The sequence below is a fragment of the Taeniopygia guttata genome, chromosome 2, assembly GCF_048771995.1.
Source record: "Taeniopygia guttata chromosome 2, bTaeGut7.mat, whole genome shotgun sequence".
Taxonomy (NCBI): Eukaryota; Metazoa; Chordata; class Aves; order Passeriformes; family Estrildidae; genus Taeniopygia; species Taeniopygia guttata.
In genome coordinates, this window is record NC_133026.1 from 30,433,512 (window position 1) to 30,455,187 (window position 21,676).

General features: G+C 36.5%; 1 protein-coding gene across 15 annotated transcripts in view; it reads left to right on the forward strand.

Annotated features, from left to right (window-relative positions):
* Positions 1–21,676, forward strand: part of HDAC9 (histone deacetylase 9) — a 458,175-nt gene that overhangs the window by 315,476 nt on the left and 121,023 nt on the right. For all 15 annotated transcript variants that reach the window (XM_032746695.3, XM_032746699.3, XM_032746701.3 and 12 more), the window contains 3 exons: positions 2,491–2,624; positions 10,497–10,617; positions 15,172–15,221. In XM_032746695.3, coding sequence (XP_032602586.1) covers positions 2,491–2,624; positions 10,497–10,617; positions 15,172–15,221 — 305 coding nt within the window. The remainder of the gene's footprint in view (positions 1–2,490; positions 2,625–10,496; positions 10,618–15,171; positions 15,222–21,676) is intronic.

The window sequence follows — 21,676 nt, forward strand, 5'->3', positions numbered from 1 at the left end:
ATGTGGTTTTATTTGTTAATATTATTTCTATTACCTGCTACTTGGACTATTCCAGTAAGAAGAATAAAAAAATAATTGAAAGAATGACATGTAGAAGTAACTTTCAACTTTCAGCTAATTTTTCTTAACGTTTAACAAGCATTTCTAATCAAATCCATTCAATATAACAGCCTGTCCTACCTGAAAGCTTCTGAAAGTCCTGATGCTTGTACAGTCAGCACATAAACAGCTTCCCTATGGGTCAGGGGGATGGGAGGAAATGTTTTCTTATCTGTTGCTATAATGCCCACTGCCAAACTGGACAAGCTGAAAAGACAACAGACTGCAGAAGTTAAAACTATGAGTGCCAAGAGAAGGAAAGTGAGGTATGTGAGCATGCACTTATTTGTGTGCATACCTCCAAGTAACTTACAAGACCTGGTGATAGAGCAGTGAGGAGCTGCAGAGAAAGGAAATAATTAACTGCTTTGACAATGCCAGCAGATATTTTAAGCTGCATTAACTTATTAGCTCCAGGTTTCCACTGGTTCTTTCTTTCTTTCTTTAAAAGAAAACAAAACAAGAAAGTAAATTTAAAAAAAATATTGCTCATGAACTATTATGTTTGCTAGATAATCATTTAGCATAAACTTAGTCATACTGCAGTTAGGTATTATATTTGCATTCTCCTTATGCTTAACATAAGTGCATTCTCATTTTGGCTTAAATACCAAGATCCCAAAGGATCAGTTGTAAAGTGCATGAACTAAGAAATATGGCAGCATAAATATTTCTGGAGCAGCATAACTTCTGGCTGGCTTCTAACTGAATTATCTCAGAACCTTAACTTTGAATCACCCACGATGTACACAGGCTCTCAGAAAAGCTTTTAAAGACTTTATTGATGTTCAATACCCATTAGAGAACTTTGTTAAATAAGGGTGGTATTGAGCATTTTGTTGAATCTGGACTTCAATTTTGTATTTTCTTAACTGGCTGACTTTTCAGTAGCACGCTAATACAATTTTCCCAGAACTGTGTTGGCATCCCCAGTAGTGGTGGCACACAAGAAAGATGTGCTGAATGCCAAGTATTGCAGCTTGGAGAAATAGTTAATTTGAGTCTCTTTCAACTGTAAGGGAAAGAAAAAAATCCAAATGTTTCCCAAATGAAAATGGTCCTCATAGGGGTAAGGAAAATAATTTTTGTTCCAGACATGTCTAGGAGAAATGCAAAGAACAAGTAAATACAGAAAATCATTTTTCAGTGTTTCAGACTTGGTTTAAAAGCCTTGAAAATTGAATTTAGCTTGAGCCTACTCACTAAAATTTCTCTTTTTCTCCCAATACACAGCTACAGAGCAATGTGATATTGATAGCTTTTTTTTTTTTTTTTTTAATAAAGCTGTTCTGTCCTTGCCTAAATGACCATAGAAAATTCAAAAGGTACCTTGCACTTGCAGTCAAACAACAGGATTTGATCCTAATAGAGTAGTGGGTGGAACTTTTCTTTTTAATGAAAAAGGACTCTGCCTGCCACTGTTTCAACTCTCTGAAACATTCATTTGATATGCTTTGAGATCTGGAATTAATATAGTATTAGTCAAGCAGTAAAACTGCAGAGTTCCATTGCCATTTCATAATTTATTTTTAAAGGTTTCTCTAAATTACATTCTTTACACTTCTATGCATAACATTTTCTTGTTGTATATAGGTTAACAGCTTTAACTTTAACCACTAGAAAACAAGTGATTCAGTAAGAAGACTATTTTTTTCTAGCCATAAAAGCTTTCAAAAGACATCACCCAATTCCCCTTCTTCTTTACAGTTAATTGTATTTATTAATATAATTTCTTGAGAAATAATCTTTGCTTTATTGTTATCACAAGATTCACCTCATAAATCAAAATTCAGAGCCTCACAAAGGAAAAAGAAATTTAGGTCCAGAGAAGGGCAGCAAAGCTGGTGAAAGGTCCAGAAAGTGACTCCTGTAAGGAGCATCTGAGTGAGCTGGGTTTGTTTAACCTGGAGAAAAGGAGGCTCAGGGGAGACCTTACTGCTCTCTCCAGCTGCCTGAAAGGAGGCTGTAGCCAGGTAGGGATTGGTCTCTTCTCCCAGACAAACAGCAACAGGACATGAGGACATGGCCTCAGGCTGTGTCAGGGGAGGTTCAGGTTCAGGTTTGGACACCAGGAAGAATTTCTTCCTTGGAAGGGTTGTCAAGCATGGGCATGGACTTTCCAGGGAGGAGGTGGAGTCGCCATCCTGGGAGATCTTCAAGAAACAATTGTTCATGGCACTCAGTGGTCTGGTCTAGTTGACAAGGTGGAGATATACCAAAGATTGAACTCAATGATCTTGTAGGTCTTTTCCAACCTGAATGATTCAGTGGGATTTTCATCTTGCTGTAATTGTCAAATAAAATCCAGTTTTGCTAAAGCATTCATGACAGGGAGCAGTATAACTTGCATTTGTTTCATTTGTTTCTTATTGTGCTGTCCTTGTGCTGAAGGTGTCGTGTATGACAGTCTGATGCTGAAGCACCAGTGCATGTGTGGGAACTACACTAATCACCCCGAACACGCTGGAAGAATCCAAAGCATCTGGTCAAGGCTGCAAGAAACTGGGTTGCTAAACAAGTGCGAGGTAATTGAAAATTAAGACCAGATACCTGACTTGCTAAAGTAAATAGCAAATTTATTAACTCCTACACCTGTTTTACTTCTGTAATAGGAGAGTAATTTATTTTAGGAATTATTTGGTCTTACCTGATGATATTAAAATAATGCGTAACAGGAAAACACACTTCCCATTCAGAAAATAAAGAATTTACACAGTGTCATGCATCCACATGCATCAGAATATAAAACCCAGACATGACTATTCCTCACCTTTATGAAGGAAGTAGACAAGCAGTAGTCAAACAGTAAGTGCAGTCCCCCCAACAGCATAGTTCTTAATATTTTTAAGCAGCTAAGGATTTACTCCTGTAGCATAGAACATTTTTTAAAATATAATTTGTGTCACTACATAAGCATATTGCATCTTGTCTTTTTTTCAGACTTTAAAGTCTTTTCTCATAGCATGCTCCTTTACCTGGTATACAAACAGGTCCCATGTGAAGCCCCAAGACATTCAAGAACAATCTTATAGGCAATAGCAAATTTGCAATTTTTTTCTGCTATGATTTCCCTCCAAAAATGGCATATTAAACCATACTTCAATCAAATATGGTCTGTGAGGCTCATATATGATTAATTAAAAGTAGCTTTTTCTTACCATGCCCTGCTTCCTGTGAGTTTTGAAGCACTATCAACTTCAACTTTTAAGCCTGTGGCAATTGCAGGTATTTGCTGCACTGCAGCATAAGTTAACAAAGTTCAGCAAAAATTTGCTAGTGTTCTTCAGGATCCCAAAATTTTCATGGCTCTCATGTTCTGTTTAATTACTTTTCTTTATATCCTTATACTTTTACAAACCCAAGGAACTGGTTCAATAGATCCCTTGGAATAGCTATTAGTGACTTTTCCCAAAGATTTTCTGTAGGTAACTCAGTGTTCTGGTCAGTGAGATATTGCAAGCACTGTATATGGATTTGTTGTATACACTCGTCTAACTAGATGGCAGCACTCTAACAGGATAATCTTTTTTTTTTTTTTTTTTTTTTTTTTAGTTTAGATAATTTTTTTTGTGTTCAAGAACACTTTCTTTCAGCAAGGCCCTTAAGGCCACCTATCACATGAGTGGTTTCACTGGGGAATCACATACTTCAATATTAAGTTAAACATGCTTTGGTGCTTTACTAAAACAAAGCATAGTTGCCTTCTTGACTCAGGACTCTGTATTATAAAGAAAAGACAAAAGAGGGAAAATAAGTAAAATGCAGTGTGCTACTATGTACTGCTTTCTTCACTAACAAACAGCTGCTGTTGAACAGTAAATTGTGTGGCTCTGTAAAAGGTGTAAAATGAAAAAGTAATATATTTTTGTTTGAGATGCATGCAGTGTAAGAGTTTCCTGGAAGATTTAAAGTTTCCTCTTGCAATTCTAAAATTTCAAAATCTGCAGCACAGCCTATTAGGTCTTGCATAATTGAGTGAGGAGGGGGGAGAGAAGAAAGAAGTCACTTCATGTTGAGCTGCATTCAGCTAATTTTGACCCCCAACTGTGTGCTTTGAATTGAGGCTGGAATGTGAAATGAGCTGTCAAAATGTAAACCCTGATGATAAAATTAACGAGTCTCAGTGTGAAGCTGGTGCATAGATATGGTGTTTATCTAGATCCTCTTACGTAGCTAGAGACAGAATTGTATTTGGTGATACAATTTGTCCTTTGTTGCACTAAATTATCTAGCATGTGAGTGACATCAAACAAGTGCTTAAAACTGCTCACTTTCCAAAATAAGAAAGAGTACAGTGATACACTTAGTTGGTGCTCTGTTTCTTTAGAAAATCATTCAGCTGAATAGATAACTTGTGTCACTAAAGGAGTGGTTATTGCATTATCCAAGATATAAAAAGCCACCATCATGCTGCCTTCTGGAATACACCACACCAAGAGTGCATGGTGAAAGGATCATGGGCAACTTCACCATCACTTCTGCTGAATTGTGAATGCCCCCTCATGGACACTACCATTTCTTAATATAATTTCTCGGTATAACTTCCCACAGTTGTCAGAAGAAGTAGGGAGGTCACAGGTCAGGTTTTGCCACGTGCATTACCTCATACACCAAGTCTAAAGGCAGCAACACCAACCTGCAGCAGACACTTAGAAAATCCTTGGTAGTTAATGGTAAACTTTCTTCCTCTCTTACTAAACAGTAGTCCCACAAGAGGGCTGCAGTCCCACTCTTTGTCTGATAAGGAGTTTTAGGATGAAAACTAGTTCAGTCAGAGGTAGCTCAGGTTTTTTTACCTTGCACTGTATGTATCCTGGGCATAGGCTTGTTTGGGGGCCCTCCCTGTTTTCAAGATCTAACAAGAAACCTGTATGAAAATTAACTTGTATCTCTATGACCCTTGTTATCTACAACAGGGAGCTTTATGTGGTTCCTAAACCCTTTAGTGTGGATTAAGTCCTCTCACACAGCTCAGGTCTTTGTCAATAGAGAGATGACTGCCTGAGTGTTCAGAACTAACTTGGCTCAGGATGATGAAAGTCATACAGACTAAGGCTAACACCATGCCTGCAGTTCATAGATTAATTTAGGTTGACTAATCTAGGCTTAATATATTTCCTTTATTTATACCTGTACATATTACTCATGATGACCCCAAATTATTTTTAAAATACAACTTGGCAAAATCATAACAAGGTTTGAAAGGGGTACACAAGCTGTGTATCTACTACAAAATAAAATGTGTCTGAGAGTTTTCTCTACCCTTGCAGCCAACTGGCATGGAAAGGCCCGTGTTCATACTACCAGGAATGCTTCCTAGCCCCTGCCAGTGACCAAACCATGTCTAGGAGTTGTTTGGGAGAGTGCTAGTTGCTGCTCAGCCAAAACAGTATGAGGGACCACTTTAGCAATTTAATAGTACAGATGATTGTTTTACTCTGCCTGGGAATGTTTCCTGGCACTGCTTAGTTTACTGTTCCAGACACAGCCAGGAGGACTTGCTTTTCCAGGCTGTATTTTGTCTTTCTAGCCATACATACTTGTGCTCTAAAATTATTCAAACAACAGTTTGGAGGACTTTTGCTAAACCAAAAAATTAGTTTTAGCTGTCAGATTATTTTTTAAATCATATCCTACTTCCAAACAGATGGATTAATTCCTCCACTGGATTCCTCAAGACAAAGGGAAAAATACATTTAAACCACCGCCAGTCACAGAGAGCCAGATTTGAGAGACCAGCCCCTAACTGAGTTCAGGGCAGGAGAATGGAGTAATTCACACACATCCACATCCACATCCACACACACATCCAGAGTGAACTTTTTTATAGTTCTGGTATGTATGTATTGGAAAAAAATAATACACAGTATTTTTACATTAGTTTCAAAGTTTTATGTATGCTTGTTGAAATGCCTGTTTGGTGTTTGTTAAAGGCTGACAGATGTAGAATAGACTGTTACCACATGCAGACAGGTGCAGCTAAAAGATGCAAAGATGGGTATGAAAACCTCCATGATGTTTTTTTTTACAATTTTCCCTTGGTAAAGAGCAATGCCTAGCTGCCCTACCTTTGGGACAATAAAAGGACTGAATTATGTTTTGGTAAGGTTGTCTACTTTCCACTTGTTCTAGGGAGAGGAAGTATTCAAATAACTCCTTGGGGGGCTGTAAATTATGCACACATCACTGACATTAGGTGACAGTGATCAGCACACTTTCAGAAGAGAAAACAAAATGTAGCCATGGTTCTGCTTTGTGGCCCCACCTTTACTTCCCATAGGGACTGTGGTCCTATGTGAAAAGAAAAGCAACACTTTTCTTTTCAGACTATAATCTGTTCTGGATTATGGCAGTTTTCTGGATTAGGGAGGCATTTTTCTCTCCTGTTGTCCACATCTCAAAGACTGACGGAGAAAGAAGGAAAGAATTTAAAGCTGAGTCTGCCAGATTACATAAACTGAAACATTTGAAAAATTCCAGTCTTTGAATGTCAATTTGCCACTAAAGATAAAATAATGCAGGAAAAGTTAGTATTTTCTAAAGAACAAAAATATTTAGAGTGTTTAACATGTTATAAATCACTCTAAATCTTAAGAGTATTAGGCACTAGATGACCAAAATATGTGAAGAGAATAAATGCATCTCTGTGGATGCATGTGTGTCAGAGGTGTGATTGAAATTCCCACATGGTACAGAAAGCAAGCGATGTGAGTATACTGACTGGCACAAGACACGTTATTTGTGCATAATTTAGAAAACAAGAGAAAATTTAAGATCCATAAAAAATCTCAGGAAGGCAGGAAAAGATCTGAATACCTTGTTTACAAGCTTGATAGCCTAAGGGAATTTCATACGAAAAGCTTCAATACAGGCAATAGACACATTACACTAGGAGACCCGAGTGAGAAATACCCTTAATCTGTGTAACAATTCATGTTAGTTTAGCAGAGAGAAACAGCCAGCATCACTTTTTTGCTTTTGAATCTCTACCTGTGCATGAGTTTACTCTGCTGATAGTCTTACCAAAATCTTTAGGTTAATAGAGGCTGACTGTGTGAAAATTTAATGTCCTCTTTTAAAAAGAGGACCAGATTTTGTTAAATTCTGTGAAAGGTGAAAACATTTTCTGATTGTGGGAACAATGGATTTCTAGTTCTAGACTGATTTTTCAAAGCACTCAGGTGCAAGTATTTCACTCTTCCATGATATATAAATGTTTCTGTTGATGAGGGAATTACCTATGTCAGAGGACAAAGACAACACACATATTGTCATACCCATTAGAAAAGGATGACTTGACTTCTACCAAGGATGTAGTAAATGGGTGGATGTATTGTTCAAATTCTCTGTCATGAAAGAAATACTACTCATCTGTTTTCCCATGCTATTTCTCCTTTTTTTGTTGGGCTTATGCCAATTTTCTGCTACATTTTATACTTTTGATACTACCACGGTCAATGAAAATTAAGAAAGACACTTCCAAAAAAAAAAAAAAAAGACATGGCTAAAAGTGTAGATGTAAAGTTATGCAAATGCATATGTTCTGTTGTCTGATAATTCATGCTAATGAGAGCCGAAGTGATCACTTTGCATAACTGAAGTTACATGAGAGATTGGCAACAGACTTAGCACATAAGCTAATACTCCAGTCTAATTCTTTAGGGTAGAACAGGTTATGCAGAAAAAAGTTTGGTGCAGAAATCATGTAGTAATGAGGAGGACACCCCATTCCAGGCAGCTCCCCACAGTGAGGTCCTTTTGGAGTACAGCCATCAGCTGAGCTGGCAGAGCCCAGAGATTTGGATCTGCTAAATCCTGACATCATTGTGTGAGAAATATTCTTAGAAATTATTACAGGCAATTTTTAATGCACTTTTTTTCCTCTGCGCAGAGCTTTAGTTAGTTGAGATTGATATGCAGAGATATTGCAAGGATGGGGTGAAAGGAATATGAAATGAGGAGATGAGAATGCAGAAACAGCACAGACATGTGCAATGCTGATCCTTCCCTTTTCTCCTGCCGTCTACAGTGTAAATGTCCTTGCTGAGAGCTGGAGAAGCCAAGGAGAAAGAGCAGCTCTGGGCTCTGCCAGCCCAGCTGATGCCAGCACTCCAAGGACCTCACTGTGGGGAGCTGCCTGGAATGGGGTGTCCTCCTCATTACTACATGATTTCTGCACCAAACTTGTTTCTGCATAACCTTTTCCCACCCTAGAGAATTTGACTGGTGATATTGGGTAGGAGATATGTTGTTGGCAAAACATTTTGGGAGACCACTTCCAGACCAGATATCACAGAGCACCCCATTGTAAAAATAATGGCTAGCTGTGTGGTTTTTTTATAGTTAAAGGGATATGGCATTCCATTTAACAACACTTAAAAAAAAGTCAGACAATTAACTGTCTTAAACATGTCTGAGAGTTTTTGTATACCTTGTAGAAAATCTGTGATCAGAGAGTGACTATTTTGCTCAAGGTCCTTTGGCGTGACCTTCATAAAATTCCTTTTTACTTTTCTTACACATTTATTTCATCTGTCTTAGAAGCCAGACTCCCTTCCCAGTTTTGCTGTGGAGAATTGGGTATATCCATTTTAAAGCAGCTTGTTAGAAACATGGACCTTAATGAGAATGGATGAAGGAATAAATGTTACCAGTCACCTCACTTGTGAAGAAAAATATTTTATCTGACCCAGAAGAACCATTATAGAGTTTACTGACTCCATGAAGTAACATAATGTGCTGATTTTGATTGTGCAACTGTGTGTTAAAAGGACATGAGTGCACTGCTACAAATTCTCATGTGAGATTGGGAGAGGCTTGAAGAAATTACAGATGAAAAAGGGTTTATTAAATCATTTAGTTCTTGGATCATTCCCTAAAATGTTCTTTCCACTGCTGTGTCTAGTCAAGTTTTAAACACTGCGAGAAATAGGGCTTCCACCATTTCCCTGAGGGGGAGCTTGTTCCACAGTCATCTAGCTCTAACTTAAAGGATATTTTTCCTGATTAGTCAGAAAAAATTCTCACTGCTTAACTCAATATAAATTGTGCATGGTTCTTCTGACCCCAGGCATCTCCTCTTTTCTGTAGAGCACATTCTCTTTAATATTCATAATATTGCTTTCCTCTCTTAGTGCAGAGGTTGGTGCTTTCCAAGGTCTATGAAAAGGTGTAGGATAAAATAAGAATTTAATTTGCAAGAAAACTAGAATTAAATGCATTTCTGCAACAGGTAAATCATTCTAGTTGAAAATAGGATAATTTATTTAGATAACTGCTGTAACTGTGTATCTGTAGACCTTGAGAGTCAGATGCAGTCTAAGCTCTGAGAGAGCTGCCCCTCAGTGTTCAGAGGACCAAGTATACAAATAGGGCCCAAAACCTTAAAATTAAGATGTTTTCTCTTCACTTTATCCAATATCAAAAAGAAAGATGATCTTGGGTCCAGAACTTTGTTGACAGTGATGTTTATTATGCCCAATCCTGAACAAAATCTGATTTATTTTTCTGTATCTGCAAAGGCTGTACAGCACTATCACAAGCAGAGAAATAAATACTTTTATGATAAACTGTAACTCCAAATATGCAAAAGGAACAAATATGCCAAATAAGAAAGTGTTAGTTTTTTTTTTTTTTTCCTATCTTTCTTCCTTCCTAAACTGATTTGTAGAAAGACGTCCCAGATTTTTTACATCTTGCTTTGGGGCAAGTACAGGCTGGAGACCCAGTTAAAAAGAGAAACTTCACTTACAAAAATATAAGAAAGTGAGTGAGTCATCATGTGTAACAGCAAAAATATTAATCACACATGATCACACGTGTGTATATTGATATTATCACACAGTAAAAATTTAAAAACATACACAAATATGTTACTAAAGTATTTAAAGTTTAATTTTCTTTTTCTCCCTGTCTCTCCTCACTGTGATCATGTTCCTCCTAGCAGCATAAATCACAAGTAATAGTAATGATGCAAAAAACATTAATCCTCATTCCAAACACATCTGCAGCTTACAGGTGTGAATAATATTTTGCTCTCTAAATCAGAGGTTTTTTTCTAGCCAGATTTCTTACTTAAAACATATTTCATCTTTTTGTTTGTATCTCTTAATATATTCTGTAGAAAAGAGTCAGAATATTTTCTTCTTCTTTTATGTGAAACTCTGTATTAAACTAACTCTCCTAAGGCTAAAGTGAAGCATTTTGTGATAAAGCACACACGCATTTGTTTTTCATATAGCATTACTTTAATAAACAAATCAGTGTCACATTCCTGCATGACGCAATTTCAACCCATTATTAATCATAGTAAATGTTATTTCGGACCTTTACTTTTTTTTTTTTTCTCCCTAAATATTGTCAGTGGAATATTGTAGGCCTCTGCTGTTTTCTTTCAGCGAATTCGAGGTCGAAAAGCCAGTCTGGAGGAAATACAGCTGGTTCACTCTGAACATCATTCACTGCTGTATGGCACCAGCCCACTGAACAGACAGAAGCTGGACCCCAGGAAACTCCTAGGTCTGTACAGGCCTCTCTATTCTACTGAGAACAGCACATTCCAGCACTGTCATTAGTCATAGCTGGTGTCAGTTTAAAACACTTGGCAAGCAGTGTGACAAAAATTCACTTTTTCCAAATGCATTGCTATGTGCAAGGAGAATGTTACAATGGAAGCCAAATATAGATTAGCAAAATACACTGGCTGGAAAGCAGTGATATGAGTTTCTCCTCATTTGCTTCAAAAACCATCAGTGTTAACCTTTTACTGTAACTTGTTCTCCATTGGAGGACAGTGGCAAATTTGAACACAGTTGGTTTTCTACCTCCTTGTATTCTTTGATTTGAAATTAGGAATTTAGCTTACACTTGCTTGTCAGAATTGTTTGTTTGCTGTTCTCATTTGTTTTATTTCAACTATTTCAGCCCTGTCTGCAGATACTGTGCCTAAGTTTTGCTAATAAGTGAACTTTATTTTAATGCCTTCTCATTATGTAGGATATGGTATCTTTCTGAACAACAAGGGGAAAATACATTAACATATGAAATGCACCTATGGTTGTACAGAATACATAAAAGTGACAGGTTTTTCCACGTAAAATATCTTCATGCACAGACAATGCTCAGTGTATATCTTTTGTAACACACAAGTAGGGTTAAAATGAGCTCTTCCATTAGTGTAGCATGAAGCAAGTCTACTTGTCAGAAGCACACAAAATCTAGTGCACGAAAATCCTTGAATGAAATCCTTCCCTTTATGTCCCAGTACACTGGATGCAACACTCTAATTCTCAGTTATTTTTATAAAACTTCTTCTAAAATGTGGAACTTTTCCTAAATGTCATCAAATCTAACCCAAACGAAAATAACATTAGCCATCAAAAGAAATTGTTGCCACAATTCTAGTAATACACAGCAATTATTTTGCTTTGGAAACTTATGCTGTTTCTTCTGTAAGGCAGACTGTTGCTTCAGAAAGTCCTACGATCACAATGTAATATAGGTTTATACATTTTCTTAGTCAAGGCAGCATCAAAACTGAAAAATATTTACAGTATAATAGATTCTCAGGAGCTTGAATTTCTAAGTAGGAAATCCTCCTTTAAAAAAGGTGCTTTCAAGAAAAAGTTCTAAATTCCTGCAATTCCAATTAAAATAAATTTCCAATTAAATCTGGAACATTTTTATTTGATTTCATCAACATTGTTAAATTGTTCCTTTTTGATACAGTCAAGCATTTAATTTCAATTTTGTTGGGTTTAATTACTTTTATTTTCATATTTACATTATTTAATATAACATACATTGATACAAAATATTGTTCCGATTTTTGACCTCAGTGGTTGAGCAGCCTCTGGGATGCAGTGTGCAGCTGCAGGTACAAGGTTAAGAAGGAATGGACCTGACTGTGTTTGTGATGTACTCAGAATGCAGAAAGCTTTGTTTACCCAATCTCAGAAAATCATTTCTTGGCCCACAGTTTCTTACAGGACATGTTTTGCCTTTTTTATTAGACACTTTAGTCCAAAATATTTACTCTTTAAGTTTATATCAAGATTACACTCTTAGAACATATTCTGAGTGTATCCTTGGCTCACTGCCCTTTTCTCTCTCCGTTTCTAGGATATTTTCTCATTGCATCTCACATGGCCTTTTACCAAGACAAAAGTCAATAAAACACCCTTCCCACATGCTTCTGCATGTGCCTGTTTTCTGGCTGGAAGCTCTAATCATTTGGGCTTCCAGACTCTTGGATAAAGGCACCTAATTGTCTTTTACATCTTTCCAAAATGCAGTCCTGATTTTGCTGTCCCCATTTCAGTTGAGGTTGAACCTAACTAATCCTGACATTAACATCTTTGTATATTACAGAAATTCAATATACATGTACCAAGGGAAAAATATCTAAAGAAATATTTCCTATAAAAAGTCATCAATAACAACATTGTCTCACAAAATATTTCTATTTCAATTTCTACAGAAATGATTCCATCAAATGATGGCTTTGCCTCCTAATGAAAAGTAGGACCTAACCTCCCTTTCTTTACTCCTCTACCCATCCAAAAAGACAAAAGCACCATTTGTTCACCACTTATGCTTCAGAAAACGCGTGTGTTTCCCATTCCTCGTTGGAGGAGTGCATCTGCCTTGTCTGAAGCTATTCTTTTTCTTTTGAAAGTGAGCTTTTACTCATCATTTTTCCTCAGTTTATCAGACTCTCAGTCCCCAGTCATCAATCTCCCAATCCGCTTCCTTGACTTCTGTAGAGGCCTGACCTCAGTCAGTGATGGGTGCCTCAGCACCTAATTTGACAAACTAGCTTCTATGCCTTAGTGCATTGATACTCTGGAATACAAATCTTGGAACATTTCTAGTTCTATCAGTAAACAGTTGTACTGAATTTAAAGGACTGGTGACTACAAACTCTGCCCTAGCACAAAGTCAAAAAAATTTTATTATTTAGACTTTGTCTTTTATCTTACCTAAAGTATCCTAATATCTTCTGGGACATCAACTTCAAACACCATGGGAAATTCTTACTCCATTTTCAGAGTATCTTTTTGCTATTGATTTTCATTTATCTGAATGATAAATCTGTTGTGAAATCTGAAGCTGTTGTGAGCTTTCCTTTTTTGCGAGGCTAGCTAAGCGATGGTATCACTTTCACTTAGTCCAACATTTCTCCACCGTTCTTTTAATGAAATCTCAATCTTTTTCTTGTTCTTCAGAGTTTGGCAACTACTATTTTTAAGCCATCATGCAATAAGAAGCGAGTATTCCATCAAGCTTCTCGATGTACTGAAAAGGCTTCCGTGCTTGTTTTTCCCAGTTTTAGTACTATCTTATGATTGATTTAGTGTACTTCCTCACCATCTGCTTTTCAGTTTTTACTTTGTGTTTATTGTTTTTAATAGTGTTTACCATGCACAATTTGCCTGGCTGCAGGCAGATAAATGAGAATTCATCTGTTGTCTCTTATGTCCCAAGTCTGCCATGAAATTTAAGAAAAAATGTCTAGTAATTCAATAATCTAAAAATTCCTTCTTTTATCTCAAATTGCATCTTATGTTTCCATTAATGTCTTCTGGCACTTTAACAGCACTAATTTTTTTAGTTATCTGCTTGATACTTTTTCATCTTCCCCATAGTAAAAAGTGAAAAATTGGTCCCTGGATCTCCTTAGCAAGAAATCTGGAAACTCCAACTTGCACCTCTGACAATCTCCTGCAGCCAACATTTCCTTGCATGTCTGGGGCCATTAGGACTCACAGTATGAGAATACTCTGCATAGCTGCTGCACCTGCATTTCCCCTGGTAGCTCCACAGGAGGTTTTGTTTGGCTTCTCTCGCACACTGTGCAAACTGATCAAAGGCTTCTAGTCGGGTAAAAATGCATCTTGGATTTTACTCAAAGTGTAAAGCACTTTCCTCATCCCAGACCTTGCAGTCTGGTCTCTCATACTTCAAAGATGATGGCTTAGAGTTGTCTTTATGCATTTCACTGGCACCTGCTAAACATGAGTAACTGCAGCATTCGCCCCTTCCCTAACAATGGGTGACTCCTCTAGGTAACTCCAATGATTCACTATCTAATGTTTCCTCCAGATGGCAAAGTTACAAAGCCAGTTCTGTGATATGGTGGGGAAAAGCTTATGTTCTCTTCCACAGCTGCCTTAGGATCAGATTACACACCAGGACAGGAACTGCATCAAATCCTAAGATCCTTACCAGTTTTGATATTGTCATTATCAAGACAAACCATGAGTTAGTAGTAGTACCAAAAAAAAAAAAAAAAAAAAAAATTAATAAAATATGAGTATAAACATTGAGGTAAATCCTATCATATTAGCTATTGAATAGAGTACATTAGCTAGAAACTAAATTCTAAAACCTATTAGGTTTTTGTTCCATTTAGTAAAATTAATTTACAGCATAATACAAAAAAATTATATTTCAAGTTATATTTTCAAAATATTAATGCAATCATTAATGTAATGTAAATGAAGAAAAGATAATTTTTACACAGATATAAAGACTAAGGCTGAAATTTTCAAAGGATAAACTCTTGAAGCACAAAAGCTAAGAAATTAGTTATCAGTTTTATGTAAACTTAATGTGGTTCTCTCTGTTGTCAGTGAAAAGAAACAGTTACTTCTCAAGCATAATTCATCCCATCAGTCATGTAGGCTGGATGGAGGTGCCTGCCTCATTCCTCTAACTGGAAAAGAAGCTGAGATGAGTAGCTTAGTCAAGCTGCTTATCAGCTACAGATATCAGGATGATTGGTCACCCTAGTTCAGAGTGATTTTCTGTGGAATTTTGATCATTATATTCCTTTGAAACTATCTTAAGTCTTAAGATTTTTCACGGTTGCATAACAGTACCTTAAAAGTCCCATGGCTGATTTGAATTCTAAGTATTATGATTATTTTTTGTACTATTATCTGGCATTTTCATAGTGATAATAATACTGAAACCTGAATTACAGCAAAGAATAAGGAAATACTGTTCCCGAATTTAAATGTATTTTTTGATAAAATATGCTTATTGTTTCTTTTTTTCTTTAATATATAGGAAGCGTGTCTCAAAAACTCTTTTCCTTATTGCCTTGTGGGGGACTTGGGGTAAGTAGTTTTTTTTTGTTTTCTTTGTTTTTTTTTTTTTTTTTTTTCAAAAAAGGGACAGCACACAACATATGGGTTCTCTGGTTAATTCTTTAGCACTATCAGTTCAAAGTCTTCAGAAGCTGATAAAAAATGTAGAGATGAAACATGAGCACTGTGTTTTCAAAGACATGGAAGACAGCACATTACTAGACGCATATGGAAGAGTTAGGAATAAATTTTGTGTGAATGTGCCCATTTCTAGTAATCCCACTTTGGGTTTTTCACATGAGCTCTTTTCTTGAGGAAAATAACATCGGCACAATTGTTATAGCACAATGAGCTGTTTCGTGTACTGTTGAAAAGCAAATATGGCTCCACACTTCTCTGAAAGACAAAAAAGTTGCCAACGCTAACATTTAGCAAGAAAAGGGCTCACTAGCTGCTAGACAATAACTTGGGTATTGAAATAATAAATTATGTGAGCATTTTTATACCCTGTTTTGAAATGGATTCATCCTGAAAGACAAGCTCATATTAGGACACAGTAAACAAAAATCTGCAGAAAGAAACATGTTGCAAAACTAGGTAAAAGAGTAAAGTTAATTAGTGAAAACCGTCTAGAATTTCTACTGATACCTGTACCATGCTCCTATTAAATTGTAGTGAAGGTAACGTCAATATTAAATATTAAATGTGAAATATTTTTTCACATAAATTAGTTTTTCACACAAAAGTATTTCACGCTTTTGGTCCAGTTGGTTCCATTATTTACCGATGTCATCAATATCAAAGTGAAATGGTAATATTCTAGATATCAGTGGGCTGGATGGCTGATATATATTTTACTTCCCTTTTACTGCTTCTCAGTGAATTCTCCGAGTATCTTCTCTGAAAGTCTGAGCAGACATAAAGGCATAATCTCTAGAGGTCAACTTTCACTGCTACCTTATACAGTTTTATTTACTTTTATTCTTCACAAAGGATAAATTCCATACCATACTAGTATGTTTTTATGGCAGAAGAAATACTAATTTTATAAGGTTTTAACACAATCAAGGGGAAAAAAAAGCATTTTAACACTCAATATTTTGTAATTTTGTTGGATTTCTGGACTATGAGTTCAAAAAAGAAATAATCATGAAATCATAATTGTTCCAGCTCCTCCACCTTGGACTTAGCTTGCTGAAGATTTTGCTTAAAATTTGGAAGTTGGTGACTAGCATCTTGTCAATCTGGAAAGTTGGGCATCATTTCTATATGTAGTTCAGCTATCATTACACATTGATATGTAGATGTGTTTGCACATGCACCTCTGTAAACTACTGTATGCCCACATATATGCACACACTGGTGTGTAAAAAAGGTAGTTTTTCACACTGCTGATGCAGAGATAGTTGAACAAAAAGTTAATAAATTTAAAGGAAAGGATGTTCAGGCTTCTGAGTAAAAAGATTATGTAAAAGTTCTTGAAAAAATATATTTGAGGGCCTTGGACAGTAAACTAGACTATAGCATTCTTTAAAAGGTAAAGGATAAGACTTTTCTATGAAACAGATTATTGAGACAAGAGATGACCAGAGATGTGATTTGAAATCCTTCTACTAATGACAATACGTTTCCTTCTAAAGCTAACACAAGTCAGAATTGCTCAGTACAACTTCATTGTTTTAAGCACTTAAATTCATAGACACTTTTTTTTCCCCAGTCTGTTTCATTTATTTCTTATTTAAATTCATGGAAATTGGATTAAAGACCATGTTGTAGAAATTGATCTTTTATTTATTTATTTTCTAGTTGGTCTGCCTTTCTATATATGATTACTGTCAGGCTTGCTGTGGGGCTCTTTTAAAATAATGGGTTATGACCTTTTTCAAGGTAAATAATCAGATTAGGAGCTTGCTTTCAGCAATATTTAGCTGTCGATTGGTTAAGATGAGCTCCAGGAAAGGGAGCTGCTTCAAACTATGTAGTAAACTATTCTTAAGCTTACTTTCAGAAATGATGGTGGAAATGAGCAAGAACTATTGATACTTAGTAGCTTTCAACTTAAATGAAAGTTATAAAGCAGTAATCAAAGTAAAGCAGGAAGTGTAGTTCATGCTAAGATTTTCAGGAGGGATGGAAGAATTTTATATTTTTTATGTTTGTTGTATATTTTTCCTCCTTGCTTGCATTATTACTTATTTGCTACAGAATATAACAGTGTTAATAAAAAAATTCTTAAAAATTTTTTAAGAAAAAATTGCATTCTTGCAGGAGACTTTGTGATTGCCTTTTGCATGAGGGTTTTCAGAGCTCTTTGATCCTATTATTTGCTAACCATATGGGGACCTTGCTGTTATTATGCAGCTGTAGCATTAAATAGATCAGTGGTTCAACTACTCGTACAGGGGATGGAAAACCTAGGCTCAGTTCTGAACACTCCCAGGTTGGATTTAATATCAGAGACCCCATTTCTTAGTGAATGTTGCTACCACACAAGAGATCAAATATTATTTCTGGTTGGGGACCCCCGACACCATGCACTGAAGTGATGCCATTGTTGGAAAGAGACCTGGACAAGTAAGGCTTTATCCATAAGTAGGATGAAGCCCATTTACCAAAGGCTATGATCTACCTATTACATACAATTATAAATACTTCCAAGTCCTAGTTCTGAGGCCCTGTTCCACAAATAACTTATAAATTTGATGTGAAAGAATTACTGAACAGAATAAAAACTGCTCTTGGATCAAGGAATGGAAGCTAGGACTTCCTAAATACTGAAGACAGGATGACTTGATGGGATTATATTGTTCACAGACAAAAGTCCAAGTAATTTCTGTACCCTGAATTCTACCCTATTACTGATTTTCTTATCTCTGTTCTAAAACTGCAGCCAACACCAGGGATCCTCTTTGGACATTACTTGCAGTTACAGTGAAAGAAAGTTTGTTTCAAGAATTTTGAAAAGCAAACAAGAGGCAGTCTGTGTCCATAACTAGCATTTTCTGATCCTTTACCATCACTCCACTAAATCTTTTGTAGCAATGAAAAAAAGTATGTAAAACTACAGTTTACTAATTTTGTGAACACTTTTCATCCATGTGAATTTTCTTTTAAGTAGTGCTGGGGATTGATTATTGCAGAGTCATTGGCTTATGTATAAGTTATTCTTTCAGGAGAAATCAAATAATATTTTAGTTTCATAAAGAACTAGAGAAGGACTAATTAGCTCTCTTATCTAAGAGCAGAAATCCGTTTCATCTGTATAGCTAAACTGAACATATCTCACAAAGAGACAAAAAAATTGTCTAAACTAGCATCCTAAATTTGCCCATAACAGGTTTTCTTTCAGTGATGGTTAATATTTTATCAGAGGACTATCCAGGGTCAGGAGTATAAAATCCACTGAAGTATGGGATCTCCCGCCTGCAATAATGCTTTTTATGATTTTTTTTTTTCTTTCAAGCTTAGCCTTGTTCCAGAACCAACTGTTGTTAAAGAATTCTAATACCGCTGGGATGAAATTCTTTGTGTTGGAGAAAGACTAGCAGATCTATGGCCAGCAGTTTTAATAAAATGAGAAGGTTTCTTGCAGCTGGTCAGAGTCTTGGAATGTGAAAATTTTTCCAGGAGAGGTGGGTAGTTGCAGGTGAAGTGGCCAAATGGGAAGAGTAATCACAAATTACATTTTGGCTCTGTGAATTGTCAGACTGTTCCACAATTTTTCATCTGTAAATAGCCACTAGAACTATAACTGATCATTTGACCAATGTATGTATCCATCTATTGCAATTCCTCTCACTGTGCTGTGAAAATGACAATAAGAGAAGCAGAAATCTACTTTTAATGGGAGTAAGTTTCATCTCCTTGTCTCAGTCTGTCACTAAAAATAGTGATTGTTTTCTTGCCTGTTTGACCTGCTGCTGTGTGAAGAAATCTTGAAGTCATTTCTCAGCCATATTTTTTTGTCCAGTTGATAGGCAAAAAACCCCACAAAAGCAAAGACGAGCAGGCTTTTATGATAATGTCATCATCGGCTCCCAGCTTCAAACACTTCTGCGGCTTTTGAATTGTCATTTATAACTTGGAACTGAACCGACCCATAATTCCCTTGATGCATTTAGAGAAATTGATAACAGACTGCTTCTTTTATGGCTCAGAGGAGGCAACTCCCATCACATCACTATTGGCAGTCAATATTATTTTCTGACATGGTTGTAAAAGTATAAAGGGGCTTATGGCATTTGTTTAGATGAGGAATGGGCTCTCAAGCTGTGCTGGGGTTTATGGGTCCAGATTACTGAGAAGCAAAGGGAATATGATGTTTGCAAACAGGATATGATTTTATTTAAGTTTGGGTTTCATACGTTGTTCCCTGGGGATTGTCCTGCAGACAGAAGAGAATTTCACTTTTATCATATAAAATTGGGCACTTATCCAATCCCCCCTGCTCTCCCCCCATCCTCCCCACCAAAGACACTGCTCCAAACCTGTAACGCGTAGTCAGAACTTTAAATTGCAAGAGGAGGATCTGGTGGGGGGAAAGCTGCCCTGCAAAAAAAACAGATTTCAGAAAAAATTAATGTTTAGTGAGCTGAGCAGAGTGGCTCTTGGGCTAAATATCAAGCCATCTGAATAGCTAAGCATGGCTTGTAAATAATATGGAATGTCCATTGCATTTCCTCTAATTTTGCTGTTACAGAAGTAAAACAGAAACAATATCTTCTGCTGAGATTAGCTGGTCTTGTTTTGACTGACTTGGATCTTTCATATCAGAAAACAATTTGGCCTGTAATTACCAAGAGAAGAATTTTACAGTTATAGAATCTCTCAACATATTTACAAAACTTACAAACCATTCGTATTTTCTGAATGTTAAATTCCTTCCTGCTATTCCTTGCTGTGGCAGCTGACAGTGCTGCTTTTTGTTCTGACCACACAGGAAGAAAAGCAATAAGAAAGGCAAGATTTTACTAGTACACAAGTTTAGTACGTTATCCAAGAAACAAATTGGGTTTTGCTGCTTCTCATTCTTCCCTCAATTCTCTCAGTCTGTGCCCAGGAAGAATTTTCAGCCTTTACATATTATGACTTTTCATTCCTCTCATTTCTGTAAGAGCTAATGGTACCTCACTGGTTCCATTACCATGGTACAACAGTTTAAAAATCAAGAAAATATTAGCGGTGTATTGCCTTCTTGTAGCAAGTTTAGGTTCTGGGCTGCTTAGGTATCTGTCCTTATACCTGCACACAAATGTGTCAGTAAATAAATTAGACTGCCCATAGTTTGGGCACTGAAATGAACCATCCCCTCCACAGAGATATTAGAATTATCTTGTGCCTTTTCCCTATATGCCAGGCTGTACCACAATAGGTATAGTCATCTCAACAAAAAGTGTGTCTGTTTCCTAGTTTTGGGAAAGCAATCTGAAATTCCTATAAGTTCATCTACTCGATATTAAGTCTTCCATTGTGAAATCATTAATATACCATGCTACCAATGTATTCATCAAATACTTTAAATTATTTACCTGACTCATTAACCTACTTAAATTGGCCAGTTACACCATTTTGGAGCACACTGCAGAAGGCTCCCAGGAACTAAGGACTTGTTTACCTCCTAAAACTGCCAGCTATACCACCCCTAAAGAAATACCAAGATTTAATCAAAAAAAAAGGCACATTATACTTTAATTGACATATTTTGCAGACTATGTAGGACTCACAGTTACACGGTGTTGACTGATATTTTCTGCAGAGGTCAACAAAAGTATGTGATCAATAAGGCCACCCTGGTACCATCCCAAGGCAATTTAAGGCCACTGGGAATGGAACCAGAACTGGAAGTTTCTCTCAAGAAAAAATAGCGAATAGATAGAATTAATTCACATTTAACTAACATTTAATTAACTTGCAGTCCAGAACTATAGGTCTCTGAAGATTCCCTTGTCCAGCTTTATGTACTGGCATTAGAAATACACATGCATCAGTAGAGCAGGACACATTCTACCTAAGAGCAGAAAAACTGACTGAAGGGCCTTGATTTCCTTTATTGATGGAGACTTGAAACAACTAAGTTTCAAATTTTATGCACATTGATTTTAGGAAAAAAACCAAACAAGTGTGATAAGGTGAATCTTGATCACAGCAGAAAACAGCCAGCCTTCCTTTACTGAGGTGCACAGACCATCTCCGGCTTTGGGAAGTGCATCAGCATCTCCTGGGCAGGGAGAGAATGGCACATTTATCATATCAACACCATTGCCACAAAAAAAAAATTTCTTAACATTACAGGGCAGATATTCATCCAATTCTTGTTCTTTTATGGCACTGAGGTGGCCCTGTACCATCTACCACAGAGCTCTGATGTTTCGTGAGAGGTCAAACTGTTTAGCTGAGAGACATAGTTCCTTGGCATTACTGCAGGCACAAGAAAATGTTCTAGAATAGTTCCAGGCTGCTTTTACTGCAGCAGACAAGGATAAAAA